This window comes from Carassius auratus, chromosome 43, assembly GCF_003368295.1.
Source record: "Carassius auratus strain Wakin chromosome 43, ASM336829v1, whole genome shotgun sequence".
NCBI lineage: Eukaryota > Metazoa > Chordata > Actinopteri > Cypriniformes > Cyprinidae > Carassius > Carassius auratus.
In genome coordinates, this window is record NC_039285.1 from 3029383 (window position 1) to 3051700 (window position 22318).

Below are 22318 nucleotides of genomic sequence, written 5' to 3' on the forward strand. Positions count from 1 at the left end.
TTCAAGACTTTTTAAGCATGTTAAGGGCCCCAAAAGCCCCCGAAACCTTGAAGAAAAATAATAATAATAAATAATAATAATAATAATAATAATAACAAATAATCCTAAGGAAAACAATAGGGCTCTCGCCCTCCAGGCTTGAGCCCTAATAATAACAAATAATCCTAAGGAAAACAATAGGGCTCTCGCCCTCCAGGCTTGAGCCCTAATAATAAAAAACAAAGCAGATACAAGAGGGTCCTCGCACCTCGGTGCTCGGGCCCTAAATATAGAGATAACTTTAGGGTTTTCACCATATTTGTGGGTCCTCTTTGGTAGGGCTATAAAATTTATGAAAATTGATAAACATAAATATATATTACATATATTTCTTAAATATACACACATACATTATGTAAACACAATCTGTTATTTTGGAAACTATTCATTGCGATTCATCAATTTTCATCTTTTCACACGTGACTTTAAAATATTAATTTTAGAATGTACTGCCTTATTGTTTCCATGTCGGAGCATCATGCTTGTCATGTGACAACACAGCCACAATATATCTGTATGTCACATGGATTGCTTTTATTGAAATTTTCCTGTTTTATTCAAAATATTCACAGACATGCTCATTATATTATGAAATAACTTATATTCCAATTCTGAAATATGTGCAAGTAAATATATTAGTTAGTTCGCCATGTTAGTTCGTGCTGAATCCGAGCTGTAGGATTTACAACACGCAATTTCATCCTCTCCTCCCGATACACATTAAAGTAGGTCTCCGGTAAACTGGGAGAAGAGCAGAGTAAACTTTATAGTTACACAATCTGTATATGATTATCAATAAAAACATAGATTATATTTGTAAAGATCATTGATGCTGTTTCTATAGACATTAGTGTGTATTTTACAAACTAGTACTAGTGCTAGTACTTATGTGTATTTAAATGTCTGAAACCTAAAATAAGCATTAAATGGTTGGAAACACTGACTATTTGTGATATGACAAGTGCTCAGCACGTCCGATATGGCTTTGCAACCAGCCAATGCTCGAAAGCATATTTAAATTCAGCAGTTGAACATGATGACGTGACTAGGTGTGCACGATATATATCGGCCGATGATTAATGTGCATCTAGTCAGTAAACCCAGTCTCTAATAAACTGTAAATTCCATAAGGTTCATGATTTCACATAGAGCAGCTGTTGTTTATGTATTTATGTCCTCATTGAGACGGCAGATGCTGAAATTACTGCACGCGTCTCGCGCTTCAGTTTATGTAGTAAACAAACATTCATCCATTCACACAGAGACGCACAGAACATGCAGGTTTCATATTTCAACCAACTTTTGCGGCTTAACATTTACAGATACTGGTCCATATGGAGATTTGATTTGATTAATTTATGCTAACTTTGACAAATTCCGTGACTGTCCATATTAAAATGTAAGTTTCATTTTAATGACTGGATTTTGAGATTCCATCCGCGTTTTCAGCTTCGCGGAAAATATAGCGCTGTATGCGTCAAGAACCGGGTTGAGCGGGTACTCGGTACCACCGGTACTTAAATAAACCTGGTACCGTCACATTTTCACTTTTTTAGTACCAACGTGCCGAAGTACCGGGTCTTTTGACAACCTAGTCCGATATATATTGTGCACCCCTAGACGTGACTCACTGAAAGTTTTAATCACACCGGAGTGATCGTACGCTTCAGGGACCAGCCAAGACTGATCACACCGGTGTGATTGTATGCATTAAAGAGTTAAAACCCTACTCATTGGCATCAGAAAGTTTGAAAACTCCTTGTAACAACAACCAACAAGCTGAATTTCTAGATGCATTACTGTAGAAGCGATTCAACCTTAATATTAAACTAATCAACTGTTAGAGATCATTGCTGTTACTCACCTAAACTGGTGGGTTTGATAAGCTCATCGAGTACATCATAGAATGGCAGCCTTTGGAGCTTGACGTCTGGATGGACTGGGTGAAGGGCTGAGGGCAGATGAGGCAGACCCAGCTCGTGCTTTGGCCCGAGCAGTGCGACTGGTAATAGAGATGGTGAGCCATGTCCATCAAATCCCAGTTGTGTCAGGCTGGTGGGCAGGCCTGCAGGAGCCCCTCCGGTGGCGGAGTGCAGGCCAGGGAGGGAGAGGTCTGTCGGGGACACCATCTTTGTGGGGAAGCGGCGACGGTAGAGCTCCTTGATCTTCATCTGCACAGCAGGGCTGCAGCCGGCTTTCAACAAATGTAGCGCTTTGGTCAAGAGTTCATGCTTCCTTCCATGTTTGTTGCGGCCTGCATATCCCAGAAGAACCTGAAGCTCTGAGACACGGAGGCTCATCACCATTTGCTGTTTTACAAAAAGAGAAGAAACAGGAGTTAAATTATGCAATTGACAAAACAAATATTTAAGAGTGCATCTAACTAAGCTAAAGGAAAAAAACATTGTATAGGAACAACATACGGTTGAGTAAATAGTACAGTAAAATAGAGTAATTAATTGAGGTTTTGTAATTTATTTATACATTTTATATTGTAAAAATATCTTATTTTTTATAAATAGTAATAATAGTAACATCATAAAACTTTAATATTTTGAAATAATTTAAAAGAATTTCTCAATTTTAATATAAGCAATCTATTCCCCTGATAGAAAATGTGAATTTTTAGTGTCACACAATTATTCAGAAATCATTCTAAAATGCCAATTTGATGCTTAAGAAACACTTCACAGTATAAAATCAATGTTAACGGTTGTGTTGATTAATTTATTTGTGGAAACATTATAACATTTTACTTTGATAAACAGAAAATTCGAAAGGAAGCATTTATTTGAAATACAAATCTTTTAAACCATTATAACTTCAGTCACGTTTGATCAATTTCAAGCATCTTTACTGAATAAAAATATACATTCTTAAAGAAATAAAAAAAACACCCAAAATATCTGAATAGTAGGGGTATTTTTTTAAAAGATTTTGCAACCCATTTTTACTTGCTGCAACTACTGACAGACACACATCTCCCAGGTGAAATCACAGAGTCATTGCTTAATTTCTTTTTAAACATTAGTCAACCGAATTCATGGTAACTAGTGTCTATGTGCCCCATTTTTAATGATGGTGATTTAAAGGGATAGTCCACCCAAACGTAGTAAGGATACTTTTAGTGTGCAAAGAAAACAAAAATAATCTCTTTATTAAACAATTATTTTCTTGTGTGTCAATCTCCGCTGCCATTCACGAGAGTACCACGATGCAGTATCACACGCATGCATCGTGGTACTCTCATGAATGCCTGCAGAGACTGACACCGAAGAGAAGAACTGTTGAGTAAAGTCATTGTTTTGGTTTGGCACCGTCTCAGTCTCTGTAGGCGCGGTTGAAATCATTATAATGCTGAAGGTGAGGTACAGTTCATATATCTTTATTAAATAAATTAAAGTAATTTGAAACTTTCTGCGAGACATAATTTCACAATCAGCGTGAGTGCTTTCTCTTTCTCTCTCAAAATGCACACATGGCTTCAAATCACATCACGTCTGCACTATAAGCAACCCGCACAGTTGACACAGGAATTGTCACTTGCACAACCGAGGCAGTGTCGCATCGTCACTAAAGTTAATAAACTGAATTTATTTGTAATTCTTGCCAGTGTTCAGAACATTCAGCAATCACGTGATCTACTGGAGACTGAGTGCTCATGCACACTCGGAGCGCAAAAAAATAATGCCAGGTTCACATCATAATACTATGTTTGCAGTGTGTATTTTTTTCCCTCACTTATTTTAATGGTGTAAAGCATTCACACTTCACCCGGTTGCGGTCCGGCAGTGCGTTCCAGGAGCCGTGCATCCTCAGAAGTGAAGAGATCATCTATAGTCTATTTCTGCTGTGCTGCAAGTGCTGAATTAAAGTAACAACATATGTTTGTGGTAGATATGAACATGGATTGACACAAAAATGTAACAATTACACCATTAATGCATATAATTAAAGCTTTTTGGCTAGTCGTAAAGGAATAGAGCACTTTTAGATAAACAATGCAATATAGACAGCACTCGTGGAGGTAGTAAAACAAAGTTATTTATGAACCGCAAGTATTGCCTGTAATAAAGATTTAAATGCTAAAGAAAAGGTAGTAGAGCTGACTGTTTCTGTCAATGGTAAGTATTAATTTAGAATCGTCGGGTCCCATCGGGTTCGGGCAAAGATCTTCAGCTCTAGTTCAGTTTGCCAAATGCAGATCGTCGGGTTTTTAAGGGATTTTTAAGTAACATTTGTATTGTGTTGGTTTGCTTGCCTTGCGATGCAGACCTGTAATTATGACAGCCCTCATGTACAGCTTTTGACCAAACATTAACACCGACATGTGTGGGAACAAAGTCACTTATCATGTGCAGACTTTACCTCCCAAGTCGTTCATAGATATTTTGAGACTATAAAGGGCTGTGTTGGTGGTACCAGCATTTGGATTCTATTAAAATCTATGGGCAAGTAGAGAGGTGAAGAGGGTAATATAGTGGGGGAAGGGAAGATCAAGCCTAAGCTTGGGCCGGTGAGCTTTCATAACAAAAGCAGTGGAGCACAGCTCCAGGGAAAACAAGAAAACCACAGACCAACAGAGGCTCATATTTCTCCAACCCAGTTTACTGCCAAGTGCCAACTGGACTGTTCACACAAATACTGACACAAACACTCTTTATTAATTTCCACCCACCCCACCTCCCCAACACAAATAAACGCCTTCACTGCCAGTGCAGACAGATGATCAGACTCTTGCTCTCGTCCTATTGTAGTGAGGAATAGTGTAAACCTAGAAGGGATCAAGAAGTCTGGTGAAGCAAGAAGCACTCATGGGAAAGCCTGATGTTTCTGGTAAATCATAGCATGGGTTCAGATTCAGAATGTTTATTCTTTCATACTTCTAAAGCAAATGAAAATACCACAACCTGTATAAAAAAAAGAAAAAAAAAAAAAAAGAGGAGGAAACTCTTGGCCCACAGTTGAATCCCCTAGTCAACAGGGAGTAGAGAGCAGGGTGAAGTTTAAACGGTTTATTAGGATGAGCTCATTCTCATGAGGGACCAATAACCCTGTGAAGACAAAGGAATAGGAAGTAGACCCTGAGCTATGTGTATATATATATATATATATATATATATATATATATATAAACGTCCTGATGATTAAGCAAGCAGGGATCGTTTTGTGATTCTAAGGAATTCTAAACTCTGTGGACTTTTACAACTTACAGGCATAGTCCACCTTCACTATGTTCAGAAGTTTGAGATATGTAGGATTTTTCAAATATTTTTGAAAAAAATATCTTCTGTTCACCATGGCAGTTATATTTAGAAACTATTACAATTTAAAAGAAACTGTTCTCGACTCCATTATATTTAAAAAATGCTATTTATTCCTGCGATGGCAAAATAGAATTTTCAGCAGCCATTAGTCCAGTCTTCAGTGTCACATAGCCCTTCAGAAATCATTCTAATATGCTGATTGGGTGCTCAAGAAATTTTTTTATTATTAATGTTAAAACACTTGTTCTGGTTAATACATTTGTGGAAATCATGACGCACATTTGATTCCTGTCATTATTCTTTGATTAATAAAACATTTTCAAAATAGCACCGGCTATTTAAAATACAAATCTTTTGTAACATAATAAATATCTTTGCTATAACTTTTGGTCAAATTAATGATCTCTAATGAATCTCTGAAGACAATTTACACTCTACTGTCATCTCTCAATGACACTGATACCTATGGGAAATGGGCTCTTGGGTCTGTAAACAGACATATCTAAATACACCTCTACAAACAGCAGGATGCTGAACACACAAGCTAAGTGAACTTGCAGCTATAGAAACAAGTACCATAAGCAACGTTTCCACCACTGGAACTTTACCCAGAGACTATGGGACTATGGACTGGTTTTCAGTGTGATTCCACAGCAGGAACCAGGAACTAAATAAAGTTCCAGGTAAAAAAAAATGCCCCTCAGAAAGTCCCTGTTGGCGAGGTAGTACTTTTTCAAAGGTCCGGAACTTTCGGGGGGCGGGACTTGGGTGCTAAACATGGTGATTGGTTGAGTTCATGCAGCATTGTGATTTCATTGTTACAATAGTTCCGGGCGATTCCGGTGGAAACACGACAATAGGTCATGAAAATCTCCTAAAAAGCCGCAGTGACTTTGTCTGTTTAAACAAACAAAATTCAATATATTAAAAAAAGAAACCGACATTTATAAAGAAAAAGATACCTTGCAGAAAATATTAGAACAGGGCTGGCCAATGCCGGTCCTGGAGAGCCACAGTCCTGCAGAGTTTTGCTCCAACCTTGATAAAAACTCACCTGCTTGTAGCTTTCTAGTTACCCTTAGATCCTGATAAGCTTTGGTCAGGTGTGTTTGATTAGGGTTGGAGTGAAACTCTGCAGGACTGCGGCTCTCCAGGACCGACATTGGCCACCCCCTGTATTAGAAAACCAAGATTGCATTTAACTAAAGAACTGATAGGAACCTCAGATGAATAATAACACGTATCCTCTATAGAGCTGCTTTATTTGAACTAAGTTTATTTCATAAAAACAACATTGCAATATTGGTGGTTACTGAGCTAAAGAAAATATTAATTTCATAACTTTGTAACATTAATAATGTTATTTTCCTGTTTGTTACTTTGAAGCTGCTTTGAAACTATCAGTATTGTATAAAATGCTATAAATGTGAATCTATTTATATAAATTGTTCTGATCTCTGATTTAATAGAAGCCTGGTCTGTGTTTCTCGATAATGATTGATCTTAGAGCTTAAGAGCGTTTTCTACGAGTCATTTTACAATCTTTCGTTATTGTTTCACGTGCGCTTCCCAAAAATACACTTAAACAATTGCACGTAGCTGTGCTTTAAGTGCTAGTTAGGAGCCACTAAACTAAATGTCTGAAATGTCACCTTATAGAATGGCTCGTAATTGTAGTACACACTCATTTATTAAAATGTTAACCAAATGCGGTGTTCCAGACAACTAAGATAAAATAAATATTACATTATATTAGTACGTATTATACTTTACATAATAATATAGTCTATATGATCACTCATAGATCTACGATGATTTTCAAGTGCTACTTAAGTTACGATGCTTTTAGACAGACAGTAGTATTAACATCAGTCGTATGATCATTTTTACAAACTTCTTAGAATAACGAAGGTTTTGGGAAACTCAGCACTGAATAGTATACTACTTCTCTAAAAAGATGCATTTAATCAAACAATTGCTTGAATCAACAATAAGTTTATAGTAGTTTCAATAAGTGTGGTTATCCTAAGCCTTGACTAACTTATGATTAAGACATAACCTCTTTAGGAAGCACTTCTCTGAAAGGACATCATTTGAGTAACTGCATAAAGCAGACTTCCTTTCCTTCATAACCCACAAATGTGTTGAAGTTTAATAACAATAACATAAATCAAACTAAATGTTTGAAAACCATAAATGTTTAAAACCACCAGTTTCATTAACCACCAGGAAGAGGTTTAAACTGAACTTTTTGTTTTGACTGATACACCAAACACATTGATAAAGGTTTAAGATCATGATAAACATTATGATATGCAACTGTAAAAGCTAGTTACTAAATTTCACAATAACATGTTATAACTAGAGGTATTACAAAAGGTGTACATTTTATCATTATCTTAAGACAGGATTTTATTATAGGAGTTATTTCAGACAGTGGTGGGTCACAAGGTTTTGACGTTGAACACGGAAAGCAAATAAAACATTCTTGATTTCAGTAAGTGATTATGGACACAGAAGATTAAAAAAATGTCATCTGAGAATGTTTACACTTTTATAATCATTTAATCACATTCATGCCAATTATTTTCAGTCTGTAATGTTGATACTATCTGGTTAACTTATTTTATGACAGCAAAAAAAAAAAGTTCTTTGGATTATTAGCAACATGGGTAATTTTGCTCTCTGCAAAAAAAGAAAAGAAAAGTTTTTAGCAATGTTTGGCTGGCGGCAAGACAGCAACCTAATGACAACAATTAAAAAAGACACTGGATGAAAGACTTGACAAATTTCAATATTTTTACAAAGGAAACGAAGGCATCGAAGAACCAACCAATCCAAGATCATGCCAAATCGTCAAATATCAAATCTGAGTTAGCGACATACGAAGAATGGGTCCAAGGACTCTATTGATTACTATAACATTATAAGGTGCTTTAAGAGAGCTAATGTTCGAACAAAATAAAATGTCTTAGCACTTTATTTTGTTCCATATACCTATTACAAAAAGGAGATGTTAGGCATTCAGTCAGTCAATTACTTCTTCATTCAGTTAATTAAATGGTAAATGAGAGAGTCTGTCATCTCATTTTGTGTGCCAAATACGTTTATTTGTATTGTGTGTATTATACAAATAAACGTATTTGGCATATATATATATATATATATATATATATATATATATATATATATATATATATATATATATATATATATAATTAGTACAATAGTAATATAATTGTTTGACATTTGACTGAAGTGATTATCATGTTTTATTTATTAGTTTGAATATGTGTATTCAGTATTTTAACTAATTGTAAAAGCACAATAATAGAACAAAGCCTACTGATTAATCAGTTAAAGTAATTGATGATTAGTCGATTAATCAATGTAATACTCATTAGATTAATTGATTATCAAAATAATCGATTGTTCCAACCCTATTTGAAAAATATTGCAGCTAACTGATCTGCTCCGTAACTCTTTTTTTACAGTATTCTGTCGAATTGATAATAATCAGAGCCAGTTTAGAGGTCTAGATGTAACAGTATAGTACAACAACAAAATTAATTTTAATATCACTAGCAATCCAAATCATGATTAAAACAACATTGGTGTGACTCAAACAATCACATCAAAATAAACAACAATGACAGAGGACACATTCATTTGTCTTCACATATTGTCTAAATGCAGGACAACGGACCTCACAGCATCACCTTGTAATCACCAGCTAAACACACACCAACTTGAAACGAACGTCCAACTTAATCACAGTGAAACTAAAGAAACAGGCCGTGGTCAATGGCTGCATCTCAAAATCTGGTGCTGTGTAAACACAACATTTCTGGATGTCACACACTCGATTCAAATGTTCAAACATGTCTGTAAAGCCTAAAATTCAGCCTTGGTTGTCAGATACCTAGGTTATGGAACTGAGTAGTTGTCTGCTTTTATAAATTCATCAGGTTAACAGAGTCCTAACTGTCAAAGTAGCGAATCTCCAGGCTGTTAGCAGCCTACGCACCACCCACATGCTGCTTCACACTTATTGACTCCTCTGAATATCCATGGACTATTTAATCACTTAATTTAACCGTTTAAAGAACAATTAACAGCGTACATATCTTAATTCAGATGGAAGAGAGCTAATTTCACACGAGCAGGCAGACAGCTGTACGGGTTAGCAGGTAGCTAACGATAGCTGGATCCATCACAACAATAACAGTGTATCTTTAACAGGGTTCAAAACTGCTCATAAAGCACCTTTAAATCAAATACGGAACGTCTTTTCTTTCAAAAGTCAATCCCAGAAACAAGTCAGACGCGAAACATTGCCGAACAGGTCTTGTATAAAGGCTATATTGAAAGTAAATAGCGGGTAACACTTTACCTTCAATTCCGCACTCTCCGCCATCTTGTTTCTCTGGCGCAGGCGTGATCGGAGCCTTGGCACGTGACCAAGACGCGAGCTTGTTCAAATGTTCGGGAATCCCTCTAGTTCAAAAATGAGCGCGGGTCTCACGGTGCTTTAATGGAAAATATGGCATGATACGAAACGCTCTCTCTGGTTAGATTCATCATGTTATACAATTCGGAAAGGTGTTGAAGTTGTTATACTGATTAAACAAAACAAACAAACAAAAAAATGTAAGGGTGCTTTCTTTCCAGATAATCACATGCAATTTGCATTCGGTTTTGTCATCTGATCAATAATGGGAAGTCAGAGAACGAACAGTTCGTTTTATAAAACATGGGGAAAAACGGGATTATGCAATGTTGTGATTTTTAATCACGTGCATTTTTTTGTTGCAATGATGATTCATTCATCCAGTCAAAACCACGTATAACATTTACATTAAACAGTGCTAAAGTCATTGACAACTTTCGTCTTTGATTTTAATAAATACAAATAAAATCCTGAAATGTGAGTTGAATTTACCTCTTATCAAATCGTCAACATCTAACGTTACGTTAGTAGCCTAAGTTTTATTTGTAACATTTCTGCTGTTTGCTTTTTATCCCATCAGTTAAAATACATGAATTATTGTCTAGTCCATGTATGTGTGAGGCGAATTAAACACTCTGTAGGATAGCTTTTAAGCAGAAAAGTTAAAGAACCAAGCGAGTGTATAACACGAACTAAACTAATTTGAACCCTATTTCGAGTCTGGGATTACTAACATGATCTGTGTCCACTAGATGGCAGACTCATACCTTTTATTGTAACTGTCCCTGAGCGGACACCGCCTTCCCTATTTCTTATTTCCTGTATTAAAGGGCAGTCAAACTCATGAGGATTTATTATTTTTACGCAGTTTCTTTTTTATAATTTTTCTTATCATCAAATAGTTTTACTTTGGTTTATTATTGAGTCAGAACAAAGCCATTATGATGATTATTCTACTTTTCTGTGCTGGATAATTGCAAAGAATTAAACTGTGCTGTCCAATAGGAAAACAGCTTGTCCAATAGACAGTAGTTAGATTAAGAGTTACAGTCCTCCTAACCCTAACCAATTCTACAAGCAGAAGTCAGCAAAACAGATTGCTGATTTAGACGTAATTGTTCAAATCTATTTATGCGACATATTAAGATTCTACAGTAGAAACTTATACAGGTAACTACATAATAGCAGTAATTATAAAAACAGGACATTAATTTTTACCCTACATTTCATGAGCTGATATAGGGTCACATTATTTGTGATGCTGTCCATGAGTACATGTTCTGTGGTGATGGGCTCGGAGGAAATAACTAGACAATACCTTCTCATCTTCAAGGTTGTTGTCGTGAACAGCTGAAACAATGGAGATAGAAACTAATGGAGTTGTAAAATCAGTTACAAATGCTAAGAATTAGTGTTAGTGGATACTTGTGATGCGCCATTGACCTTCAGGAGTTGGCCTTTAGATGAAGGGACACCAGTCTCATGCTGCTTATGAGCATTAAACAAAAAAACATACAATTATTATTTACAAATAATACTTAATTATTTTTCGGTATATAAAAATCAATAAATGAAGTACAACATAAGTGTATGAATAAGTGTTGCGATCAATAATAATCTATTAGATCAAAAGTAGATTATTGATTATATAAAACTTTTGATAGTAATATATTCAGCTCATCAATAAACCAAAAAGCAACGTCTAACAAAGGGGTGAAGATAAATCCACCCAGTCAATATGTATATCCCACACAACAGTATATACAAAACAGAAATGTATATTTTTGACAAATTCTTGGGTTTCTGCCCTAATAAGAACTGCCATAATGATAGAGTACTTTTCGTGGAATTATGTGCAGGAATATACAAACTAAGAAAGATTTTGATATCAATGTCATGTTGTTCTTCGGGACTTCTACAGATGCAAATGTGGTTCATTGTTATGGAAATTAATTAAAATGAAGACAGACTCTCAAACAAGTTAATTTAATCCACATTTCAGTAATTAGGGTTTCCGATTTAAAGTGCTTTACATCAATATACAAATATGCAGATGAAAATAAACAACCAACATGGACATGGAATAAATAAAATATACAAAAACATGAACTATTTTTGCAGCCAAACTAACAAAATGTTGTAACCTATCACTAACAAAAAAAAAACGTATCACAGGATACATGACAAATATATTCATTGCACATAGCCACTTAATACCAGTGATTTTAACAGCTGATGATTATATTTTTAAGTGGGATGTCAAAAATTTTTTATAATGCAATTTTCTAGAACTTTATATAAATTATACAGTACATACAGTGACTCTGAAAACACTCTTTTGCAAATGAAAATGACTTCATTACAGTGTAAGAGCTAAAATACTACAGTACACACATCCTTACTCCAGGTCTAAAGGTTGACAGTGTTTTGCAGAGGAAAAAAGTAAGGTTTTATTTGACACAGCAGTGTTTCTAAAGAACACTTATGTCTTCAATAGGTGTCCATCAAGGTGGTAGAAGAGGAGGTTTAAAGGTGCAGGTCCCAGCACAGTGACGTGGAGTCAGCATCTTACACGAGAAATGGTGTAGTGCGTCGTGAGCTTCTGGGAAAAAAGTGAATGAATCATTTAAAACAAAAGCGGCATATGATTATGTGTTGGGGTATAGAGAAATACAGAGTGTGATAAAAAATGTGTTCTAGGACAATAACTGTTATAATGCACTGCAGTGTGGCTAAAATCTGGTTTTAAAATATATAAACTGTCTACAAATTAACAGTTGGTCAAATATTCAAGGTCACACTTCTGAATACAGTCACACTGTGCCTTCCTAGAATACTTCCTAGAGCTTTTTTTTTCTTCCAAATTCCTTTACAGTAGTTATCTTGAATGCTAATTTTTGCTTGCCTTTGCTGCAATCAATTACCTTTTAACTTCTGCTGAATAGCATAACGTGTCTCTCTCTCATGGTCCAACTCGCTGCACAAAGTGTCTGCGCAGGAGAGACAAACGATATCTCAGGTGTGGAAACTAGTTTTTCCCCCCTCATCTAAACGGATTCAGTTTTGTGCATTGGATTTTATGGCATCCAATTGTACATGTTTCAGAAATAAATACCATCAGATCCCTGCAAGTTCCTTATTGCAGCTATGAAAATCCATAAACCTGATGCTTAGTATCTTATAAAATATTTGTAAGGACTGAACAAACTCTGGAAAGGTCCACAAAAGCTAACAGCATGTGGTCAGTTATGACAGAGAGTTTAGTGTATTGTTGTTGTTGTTTTTTTTATTTTTTATTAAATATAGCCAACAGCTCTATGTGAAGTTGAACGCATACCTCGAACAATCTGGAGTTGCTGCACCATTTCCTCTCTGTATGAGAGCTCCCTTTTCATTTGGTCTTGAAAACTGTCTAAGAAGAAAACGTGAAGTAAATTAAATATCAAGGCACATTTATGTTTATTACTATATATATATATATATATATATATATATATATATATATATAGAGTGCTTTACAAAAAATTTCGGACCCTAATTAATTATTTTGACTGATTTATTAACTCTGCTTTTAAGTTTAAAGCACTTACATTTAAAATTATTTATATATGACATTAAGTCAGAATAAACTTCTTCAAAAATGAACAGAAATATACTGTTTTTAAAATTGTGTAGAATCAAGACCTTTGAATGTTGTCGTTCTTAGAATCACTTTTCATCAACCTCTCCAATATTCATTTGTCCCTGTTTAAATCATTGTCACGAGCTAAACTTTATTATGAGCTTCAGTATTTAGTTTTTTTTTTTAAGTATTTCAATGTTTTTTGTCATTCTCAAAAAAATAAAAAATATAAGATGAAAAACTGTCTATCTATCTGTCCACAGTGCACTCAAAAAAATGACTCTTTGGCTGAACATGATTCTATCATGGACAGTGGTTCCACATGTTTGTACCATGTTATTTGGACATGAATAAATCAAGTTATAAGGACTTGTCTACCTTTAGTTGAGTTTACTCAGTTTGCTTTAGTTCATCCTACATGAAATATCTGAGAAGAGATAATATGTTTACATCATGTAGAACCACTGTCCATGCAAGTTTAGCCAAAGTGTTATAAAAACATTAGCAAGTAAGATATAACTTTTCTTTACACATGATGTTAATTGTTTGCAGTTTAAGGATGTTACTATGTGTACATCATACACTAGCACTCTCATTAAAGTTGCTTTTTTTTAAATTAAGTATTTTAGACGTTCTTTCAACCAGGTCCTCAACCCAACCACAAGCTCCACACTTCACCACAATGGTAACTCGCACAAAATACACCAATATAAAGTCTTTTAAAATGCCCACATAATAGAGCATTATACATGAAAAAGTCTCCTTATTACCACATTTTGTTAAAAACTGCATAAAATAACACTTTATTTCAACATTTTCTCTCCCCATATCCAGTCCTGTGCAAAGCATGATGGGAAGTGTAAAACTTATTTTGAGGGACTTGATTGAAACATGTTCTTTCAAAATGAAAACTTTATGTTAAACCAACGAGAGACAGGTTTAAGTCAGTTTAACATGACACAATCATGTTGAAATGAAAAATAGCCAAAATGGCATTTATTCAACATGAATTGTTCAGGTAAAGTGAACAAAACTAAAAATTCATTTTTTTGAGTGTGTGTAGAGTGTAACATTTAACTAAATGACCACAAAATCTTTTCACTGAAATTAATGTTGGCAGACTTTTTATGTGGTTCATGTGCTCATGTTATGCAAAACTTCTCTAAATCTATTTTCATCTTTGTTGATGGTTGGACTCTTTGTTGCATGTCTTGCCAGACTGTTTCTTGTTTACACATGACAATATAAGTTTTTAGCTATTATCATTTAATTTTAAATTAACATCAATTAAACAGCATTTTACAGGAAGAGGCAATTCGTTATGCATTTGTTATTAACTGTTATTAATAACAGTTATTATTATTTTTTCAGCAAATTTCAGTACTTATAAATAAAATTTAAAATATTAAATAAATTTAGGAAGACTTAAATTCAAGCAATTGTAAGTAGGTGGGTTGGTAACAAATATTATGATAAATCATCATGAATTAATGATCTAATCTTTTTGTAAACTTTTAGGAAAGCATAAAGACTACATTAAAAAGACTTTTAACAGAACCTACCTTTTAGATTTTGGAATTCACGCTCCAACTTTTTTCTAAGCTCAACTTGTTCCACAAGCTGTTTCTGCAGTTCCTCTGTTAAATAAATAAAAGAAGTAGCTCATGCAGATGTTTTAAAATGACTTTGAATTACAAAATGATCAACGGATTAATTAGCAAGATAAACTAAATTGTTATGCTATTGCTAAACCCCCCCATGGAAACCATAATATATATATATATATATATATATATATATATATATATATATATATATATATATATATATATATATATATATATATATATATATATATATATATCAACTGCAACTTTTTTGCAGCTCTTCTAAATGCAGCACATATTGTTTTGTTTGATTACCTTTGGCCATCTTCTCTATGTTTTTCTCTACTAAGGAGATCCTGCTGCCAGTGTCCTTGCGCAATGATTCCTCATCTGCACACACAACAAATACAGTATAAAGAAAATCAACAGACTGCTGCTGAATATTAGGAAGTCCAGTTAACTGTACGCACCATCATTTGGTTCCTTTAGGCGCTCCTCGATGTTTGTTTGATCCTGATGATTTCTGGGTTCAGTCTCTTCCACCGTGGACGAAGGTTCTTCTTCGTGCACGTCTTTTACTATAAGCATATATATTTATTTAACAAACGCAGTATGATAATAAGGACTTTGTTTAAAAAAAGAATTAACAAAGAAAAATCCACATGAATCAAAAAAGGCCTACCACTCAGTTCGCGTTGGCTGGTGGTCGTTGGACCGAAATAAGATGTGCTCATCTGATGCACGTGCTCGTCCCTTTCACGCGCATAGACCTGGGAAATTGAGAAGACAATTTTTTGCAATTATCAGATTTTTGCATTTTCTATTAGAATGCGATTTATCAGAATTGGAGTGAAACCTCCGCTATTTTGATCCAACTAAATTTTAAAAGAACTAAGATTATGACAAGCCACTCTTAACACATCAATTAGGCTATGAAAACAAAAGTTTTAAAAGAAGCGACAATTATCAGTATCCCAAGAACCTAGATGCACATAGCTACTCATTTTAAAACATTAACAATAATTAGCCGAAATAAGCCTATATAAATTTCATTAAAAAAAATTAACACTTAATAAATCGAAAAGATCTACTTATAGTTGAAGAAGAAAAGAAAAACATTACATTTATTATTTTTAAATGAAAAAAGGACATTTCCTTAATTCTAATTTTCTGCCGTTTTACTATAACGGGCAACTTTATATAGTTATTTTTAGCCTAAATTATTATTATTATTATTATTATTATTATTATTATTATTATTATTTTATAATAGGGAATAATAAATATAAAGTTTATAGTAATTAATAATTTCATAAAAAGCAAGCGGTCATGTAAGCTACATAACCCTGTTTTTTTTAATAATGAGAAAAAAAAATCTTAGCTTTTAATATAAAATCACAGGAATTACGCACGGTCCTGTTACTCACTTCAAATCGCGTCGTGTGTTTATTACCGTGGCTCTCCAAATCAGACGACCGCGTTTCACTTGAATTCGCCGTGTGTAGATCACTCAGGATATGCATTTGGCTATTATCTTGGTCTTGACCTTTAACCTCGTCACTCTGTGCTACGGTCAACCCGCGAGGACTCCGCCGGTCATCCACAGACAGCTGCAAACACTCCTCGTCCTCGTGCACTTTATGTGACTCAACATCCACATCCGGATCGTCCCCGCTGTCCACGTCCGGAGACACCGATCTATAACTAGAGCTTTCACTCAAGAAATCTGGTGACATATAGCCAGATCGAGGACCAGAATACGGACCCCTGTTTCCGTATAGTTTTGCGATGCTCTCAACATCTTTAACAACCGGCCTGAATGCAGATATGTAGCTTATTTTTCTCGGGGTGGTTGGCATCCCTTCTATCGACCTGCTCTCATCCCCAGATTTATCCTCCTCGTTTCGTGTAGACTGAGTGCTGGAACAGCGTTCATTATCAAGTAGACTGTCTTTAGGGGTGCTCGTGCTTCGGTCACTTTGCTCTGACACGTCTACCTCACTATGTCTGGTGCACAACACGTCAGATGGAGGTTTAGGTTGGGCATGGTGGTATGTTGGCATGGCCAAGCTGCCTGTTGTAGGCCAAAACATAGGAAAGGCAGGATAGGCACTCTCTTTAGCGCTCGGCCAGAAAACACCTGACAGGTTTGTTTTGTTCGGCTCTCCCATCACCACACCGTCATCCTTCTTCTGACACAAACCAAACGCCGGGAAACCGTATGGATGTGGAAAGAGCGGTGGTGGAATTTTCTGTAACATCCCAAAACTCTTACTGGGCACCGGGATAACGGGGTAATTGCGTATTCTGCTCGGCATCGTCACGTTCCCCCTGTCATCCTCACATCGGACAGTTTTGTGGGGCAGCTCAGACGGTTCCCCCTGGGTCTGACCCCTCGGTGCTTGCGCATTAAGCGAGGACGAACTATCAGACCCACCGATTGGCAGCGTCCTCTTGCGGCTGCCACCGTTAAACATGGCTTTGACGTCTTCCCAGGCATGGGACACATCGTCCGGTGAGTTTTTATCAGTCAGTTTTAAGTGTCTTCTCCATGAATTGAAGTTTGCTGCGTCGGGTTGCGTGTATTTGGACTCCGGCGCGCGATGAGAGTGAAAGATGAACTTGTTTGGAGAGAAATACATGTTGCAGAACGAACATTTAATGCACTTCGCTCTCGAGCTGTTGTATCTGGCCGGGATGAAATTGCCCCGGCTGCCCCACGCGCATTCGTGCGAAACGTCAAAGGCGAAATTTTCTGGTAATTTCGGAGGGCTGTGGGCACCCAGGAACGATTTGCAGAGCCTCTCGGCCTCTCGCTTTGAAATCATCCCGCAGCGTCTCGAGGAAATAGGCATTGCTCCCGCGCGCCTGAGAATCTCCAGCTGGACCGGAGTGCACTGCACGCAAGTGATGCCCAGGGCCACGCGTCGGTTGTGGATTTCGTTATAGCTGTAGTTCTTCAGAAGAGTGTTGGATATTTGAGCTAGGCAAAGTCTCTCTTGGCCGTCTATGACCAATGAAACGATCGGTATTCCGTATAAAGAGGTCTCGCTGACTTGGTTCGGCTTGAGTGTTGGCCCAGAGTAAGACTTCAAGTCTTGTTTAGAGTTCGGCGAACAGCTGGAGTCCCTTCCAGCCGGCAGCTGATTTGGGATAGATTCCATTCCTGGAAATCTGCGAAGATGGATACAAGGAATATTTTTAAGGACATTATTGTGTAGCCTATACTGACTTACAAATTGGAAAAAATCCCCTACGTATTATCTTATTTCACAGATTTATAAAAAGATAAAACTACGAAATTCTACTTAGCCCATGTTGATATACTTACAGTTTGTTTACAATACAAGTTTACTCTATTTGTTGAACAAAAGACGGTTTACAAATAGCAAACAAGCGTAGATGTTATAAAGGAAAAAGCGGAAGGAAATTATTAATTGAGCCTTGCCAAAGAGCTTAACAAAAGGTTTAAGAAGCTTTAAGCCTATTTAATTACTAAATATGAGCTTTACATATCTGATATGTTGATAAACCAAATGAACTATAATTAAAAGTAAGCTACAGATGATTTTTTTCTATTTTCAATTTAAATAAATCTTCAAATGCACATCAAGTAGGCTAGGCTACAACTGATTTTTTTTTTTTTTTATATTGGCTTTAGCTTATTTCAATAGATTGTGCATATCTACAGCCCGTGTTTTAATACGCATGTAGCTTATTTATTGTGTTCAAAACAAAGCAGTAGCCGCTTTTGGACAAATTGTGGATAAAGATTCAAACAGTGTTTTGTTATTATCGCATCTGAATATCTTTTTAAAGTAGCCTACACTGCAAACATAAACAAATCTCACCTTTTTCGATAGAATGCAAAGTGCCTTTTATCTGTGGAGGAAAACGCGTATTCGAGTCCTTTGGATAACAGCGCTCTGTCTGCCCTCTATTAGAGCGTTCTGATAATCAGACGCCTCGGAATCCCGCCGATCTGATATAAAATGTCCACGAGAGCTTATTTAGCCGTTTTTCTCTTAGGCCTATTAGAGCGCGTAGACTTGCATCGTAGGCTACTCTGCTCTCCCGCGACTAGTGTTGAGGCGCGCGCGGATGGTGACCACATGCTAGTGCGGACCTCAGCGACACAACCACTGTAGACATTCGACAGCGCTCAAGTGACAGCTAAACTAATGGCGAGGCACTCCCACTTAGCGCCAGCATATTTACATTAACTATTTGCCTTCGGGACCAATGGGGACGACAGTCAGTGCTGTCATCGAGGCCTGGAGACGTTTAAAGTTCACCACGTGATCTTTTAACACATGAAAGTGATTGCTTGTCTGCCAGTGTGTAAGGGGGCATTCGTGGCATTTAGTAAGACTTTAGATTAGCCAACCTAGTAGTAAACTAAATGCTGTAGCCTAGACTATACGAAAAGATTTGTTTAATGTGAAATACCACTTTCCGAGTTTTATCTTGCATGGGAATCAGGCTGATGCGTTCTGAGGAAAACGGTTATTGTTGAATGATTTAAGTACAATAAAATGTTGTTTTTTCTTGTATAACGGTGAATATGATTTGTGGCAGGCTTGTCTTAATAAATACAAATAGCAAAAACGTACAAATAAAAATAGGGAAATAAATAGAAAATGCTGCAAAATGAAAATTAAAGAAATCGAAGATAGGAGGAGTCGTCTGTTTAAGTCTCATGAATCAAAGCTAATGTTTACAAAACGAAAGGTAAAAAAATATCTAGGCCAAGATCGTTTAGGGAACCGATTATGATGTTAAGTATTTACAAACCAGTCAATGACCACCATCACTATGAGCTAGTGCACGAATATCAATTATCTGACTGGACCACAGTCAAAACCTAAACGATATAAATTCATTCGTGGACCAGGCACGTTGGTTACCAAAGGGAAGAGAAAGTTCTAATTAAAACATTATTTATAAAACTTACCATTTATTTTGTTTCGAATAAGAACATTTTATGGAAATCATAAGAAACTGCATAAATTAAAAGAGAGAATAAAACGGAAAAAGGGAATGGCCTCGAGCCTTTTCATCTATATTCAGTGTCTGTTTAAAAATAAACTACAGTGTTATTGAAACTGCATGGCGCCGGGGGATTTAGACTGTGCAAAGGTTGTCTCCGGGGGCTATTTGGATCGGTGTGGGTTAGGGGTGTGCTGATGCCCGCATATGTTTTAGTTCCCACGGGTTAGTTTAACTTTTAGGAGCAATCATTCTTATGAAGACTAAGCGTAATTTACAACGTTACGCTTTAAATTCAGCTTAAAAGCCGTGTCTGCAATAAACAGGCTATTTAAGATACAACGCAAAATCTTAACAGGAATAGGCAGGAATAGGAATATGGGATGTAGGAGCAATAATTGACAAAAATATTATTAATAAAAATAGATTACAATTAAAGAGCCTAATAAACCCATTATGGCGATATAATTGAATTTAGTGTTCCCAAAATGTTTAAGTGATGTGTGATGGACCATCATGAAAGCAAAATTAAAGGCTACAAACATATCATAAATGTTTTTAGAGAGATAGCCTACTTTATACCATGCATGATAGAGTGAACTTTATCGATATTTTCTTGCTTTTATCTTCGTGATAAGTGTTCGTGATAGTCTCAAGAATGCGTGTGATGTGAAAACGAGCGCTTTCTGCAGTATTGATAGCGGAGGGAGGATCTGGGGTGGGAGTTTGGAGTAATGCGACCCAGCCCAGTGCTAGTGACTTTCACTGGAAAGAGACTTTCTTTCTCGCCAACAATAATTACCATTTTGGACTGTAATTATTCACTTCTTTTAAATTATTCAGGGACCGAGCTGAATACCATATTGGTATCCATTATTTCTTTTACTTACCCATCATGGTTGGATACAGGTAGCCTATAGGCCTACGGGAATCCGACACCTCACGATATTTAATTTAGCCCTTTTGTTGATCCTAAAGAAATGAGAGACCCCATTCTAGAACAAAGAATACTTAACAATATCACACTATACATGGGCTGTCATACTGATAATATTAATAAAAATCAACCCTGCTTAAATATGCAAATTATATATGAAACATATACAAAATAAATAAATAAATAAAATAATTAACAACAACAGCACACAACAATTATTATTATTAGACTATTAATATTTTTAGTAATACAAATAGTATTTTATTAGGCTATAAAATATTATTATTTCAAATGGGAAAACAACTGAAAAGTTCTTAGTTTATTAAATGTAATCATCCGGATTTTAATCGGTTAATGGACTGGAGATTCTTCATTATAGTTTCTCTCTTCAACATTTCTATATAAAAGCTGCAGTCAGTTTCAAAATAACAGACAGGAAATTTCCATTCTTTTTTCGTGATGTAGGCTATAGGACTAGGCATATGTATTAAAATAACATATTAAACACGCAAATGTGAATCCCTGTTAAAATTGCAATCTAAATGACTACAAAAAGTAGACCTAGCCTGTTTATAAAAAGGTCCTCATATTCCGTTTAGTGTTTAAATAAATAGGCTAGCCTGTTTGTTTATTTATTTATTTTACTTCAATTTATTTAATTTTAACTGAAGCCAATACATACGGATTAAATACAATTCTTCTTAAAACCTAATTGAAAAAATAATAAATACAAAAAAAAAAAAAAAAAAAAAAATCCTGCCTAGCCTAATGCAAGTAATAGCTTGCCTGAACTTTGAGAGTAATCTACTGATAACGACGGACATTTCTGGAAGACGTTAGGCATAAAGATGATCAATTGTGAATGAATTTATTAAGTCGTAAGAATTACCCTTAGGCTAAATATAGCACCCATTGTGTTTTAAGATATCAAACATTTCAAATGTATGATTTTTCTTTTCTAAATATCGCAGTAGGCCTGTTGAAAAAAAAGTAACAAGACTGATCAAACGCTATACTTCAAGCTTAATTACTATTGGATTGCACGTGCTGGCATATATCGACGGTGTAGAACACGAAGACTGTGGAAACCGTGTTGTGTTGTAAAGCGTCAGGGAGGTTCCAGCGACCCCTTTCATTCCTGTTAGACAGCTCGTTTGGACAGGTTTAACGGTCTTTGAAGAAAGAGCAGGCGAAATGTAACTTTCTTTAAAAGTTACAAGCCAAAACCTATAAATATGAACATTAAATAACGCCTTACAAAATCGCCTCAGAATGGAGCACGAGAGTAAACACTATTTCTACAAGGTATCAGCATAAAACCATGACCCCAATGAATTTAATTTTAGGGACAAATCAATCCTCTTCTCCTTTATCGATCCCCGCTAGCTCGCCGCACTTGGGCCGCGT

At 35.8% G+C, this 22318-nt stretch overlaps 2 protein-coding genes across 8 annotated transcripts; both read right to left on the reverse strand.

Moving 5' to 3' along the window:
- Positions 1-558: 558 nt before the first annotated feature.
- Positions 559-9815, reverse strand: LOC113061442 (E3 SUMO-protein ligase PIAS1-like). Of its 2 annotated transcripts, XM_026230560.1 has the most exons (3): positions 9700-9747; positions 3814-3903; positions 559-2348 (listed from the first exon to the last, which is right to left on the reverse strand). In XM_026230560.1, exons 2-3 carry the CDS (start codon positions 3871-3873, stop codon positions 1896-1898), a joined length of 513 nt encoding a protein of 170 aa, XP_026086345.1. In that variant the 5' UTR covers positions 3874-3903; positions 9700-9747; the 3' UTR covers positions 559-1895. The 2 variants fall into 2 exon arrangements, with proteins under 2 accessions (XP_026086345.1, XP_026086347.1); XM_026230562.1 differs by lacking the exon at positions 3814-3903 and having other exon boundaries at positions 9700-9815.
- Positions 9816-11763: 1948 nt separating this feature from the next.
- On the reverse strand, positions 11764-19328 carry LOC113061443 (SKI family transcriptional corepressor 1 homolog-B-like). 6 transcript variants are annotated; one of them, XM_026230563.1, is made up of 9 exons: positions 18837-19328; positions 16413-18159; positions 15668-15755; positions 15456-15563; positions 15301-15375; positions 14941-15015; positions 13094-13168; positions 12681-12746; positions 11764-12358 (listed from the first exon to the last, which is right to left on the reverse strand). In XM_026230563.1, the coding sequence occupies exons 2-9, from the start codon at positions 18147-18149 to the stop codon at positions 12261-12263; spliced, it is 2322 nt and encodes a 773-aa protein (XP_026086348.1). In that variant the 5' UTR covers positions 18150-18159; positions 18837-19328; the 3' UTR covers positions 11764-12260. The 6 variants fall into 6 exon arrangements, 3 of the variants coding, with proteins under 3 accessions (XP_026086348.1, XP_026086350.1, XP_026086349.1); XR_003278367.1 differs by lacking the exon at positions 12681-12746 and having other exon boundaries at positions 11764-12355; positions 13094-13164; XM_026230565.1 differs by lacking the exon at positions 12681-12746 and having other exon boundaries at positions 11764-12355.
- Between the last annotated feature and the right edge of the window lie 2990 nt (positions 19329-22318).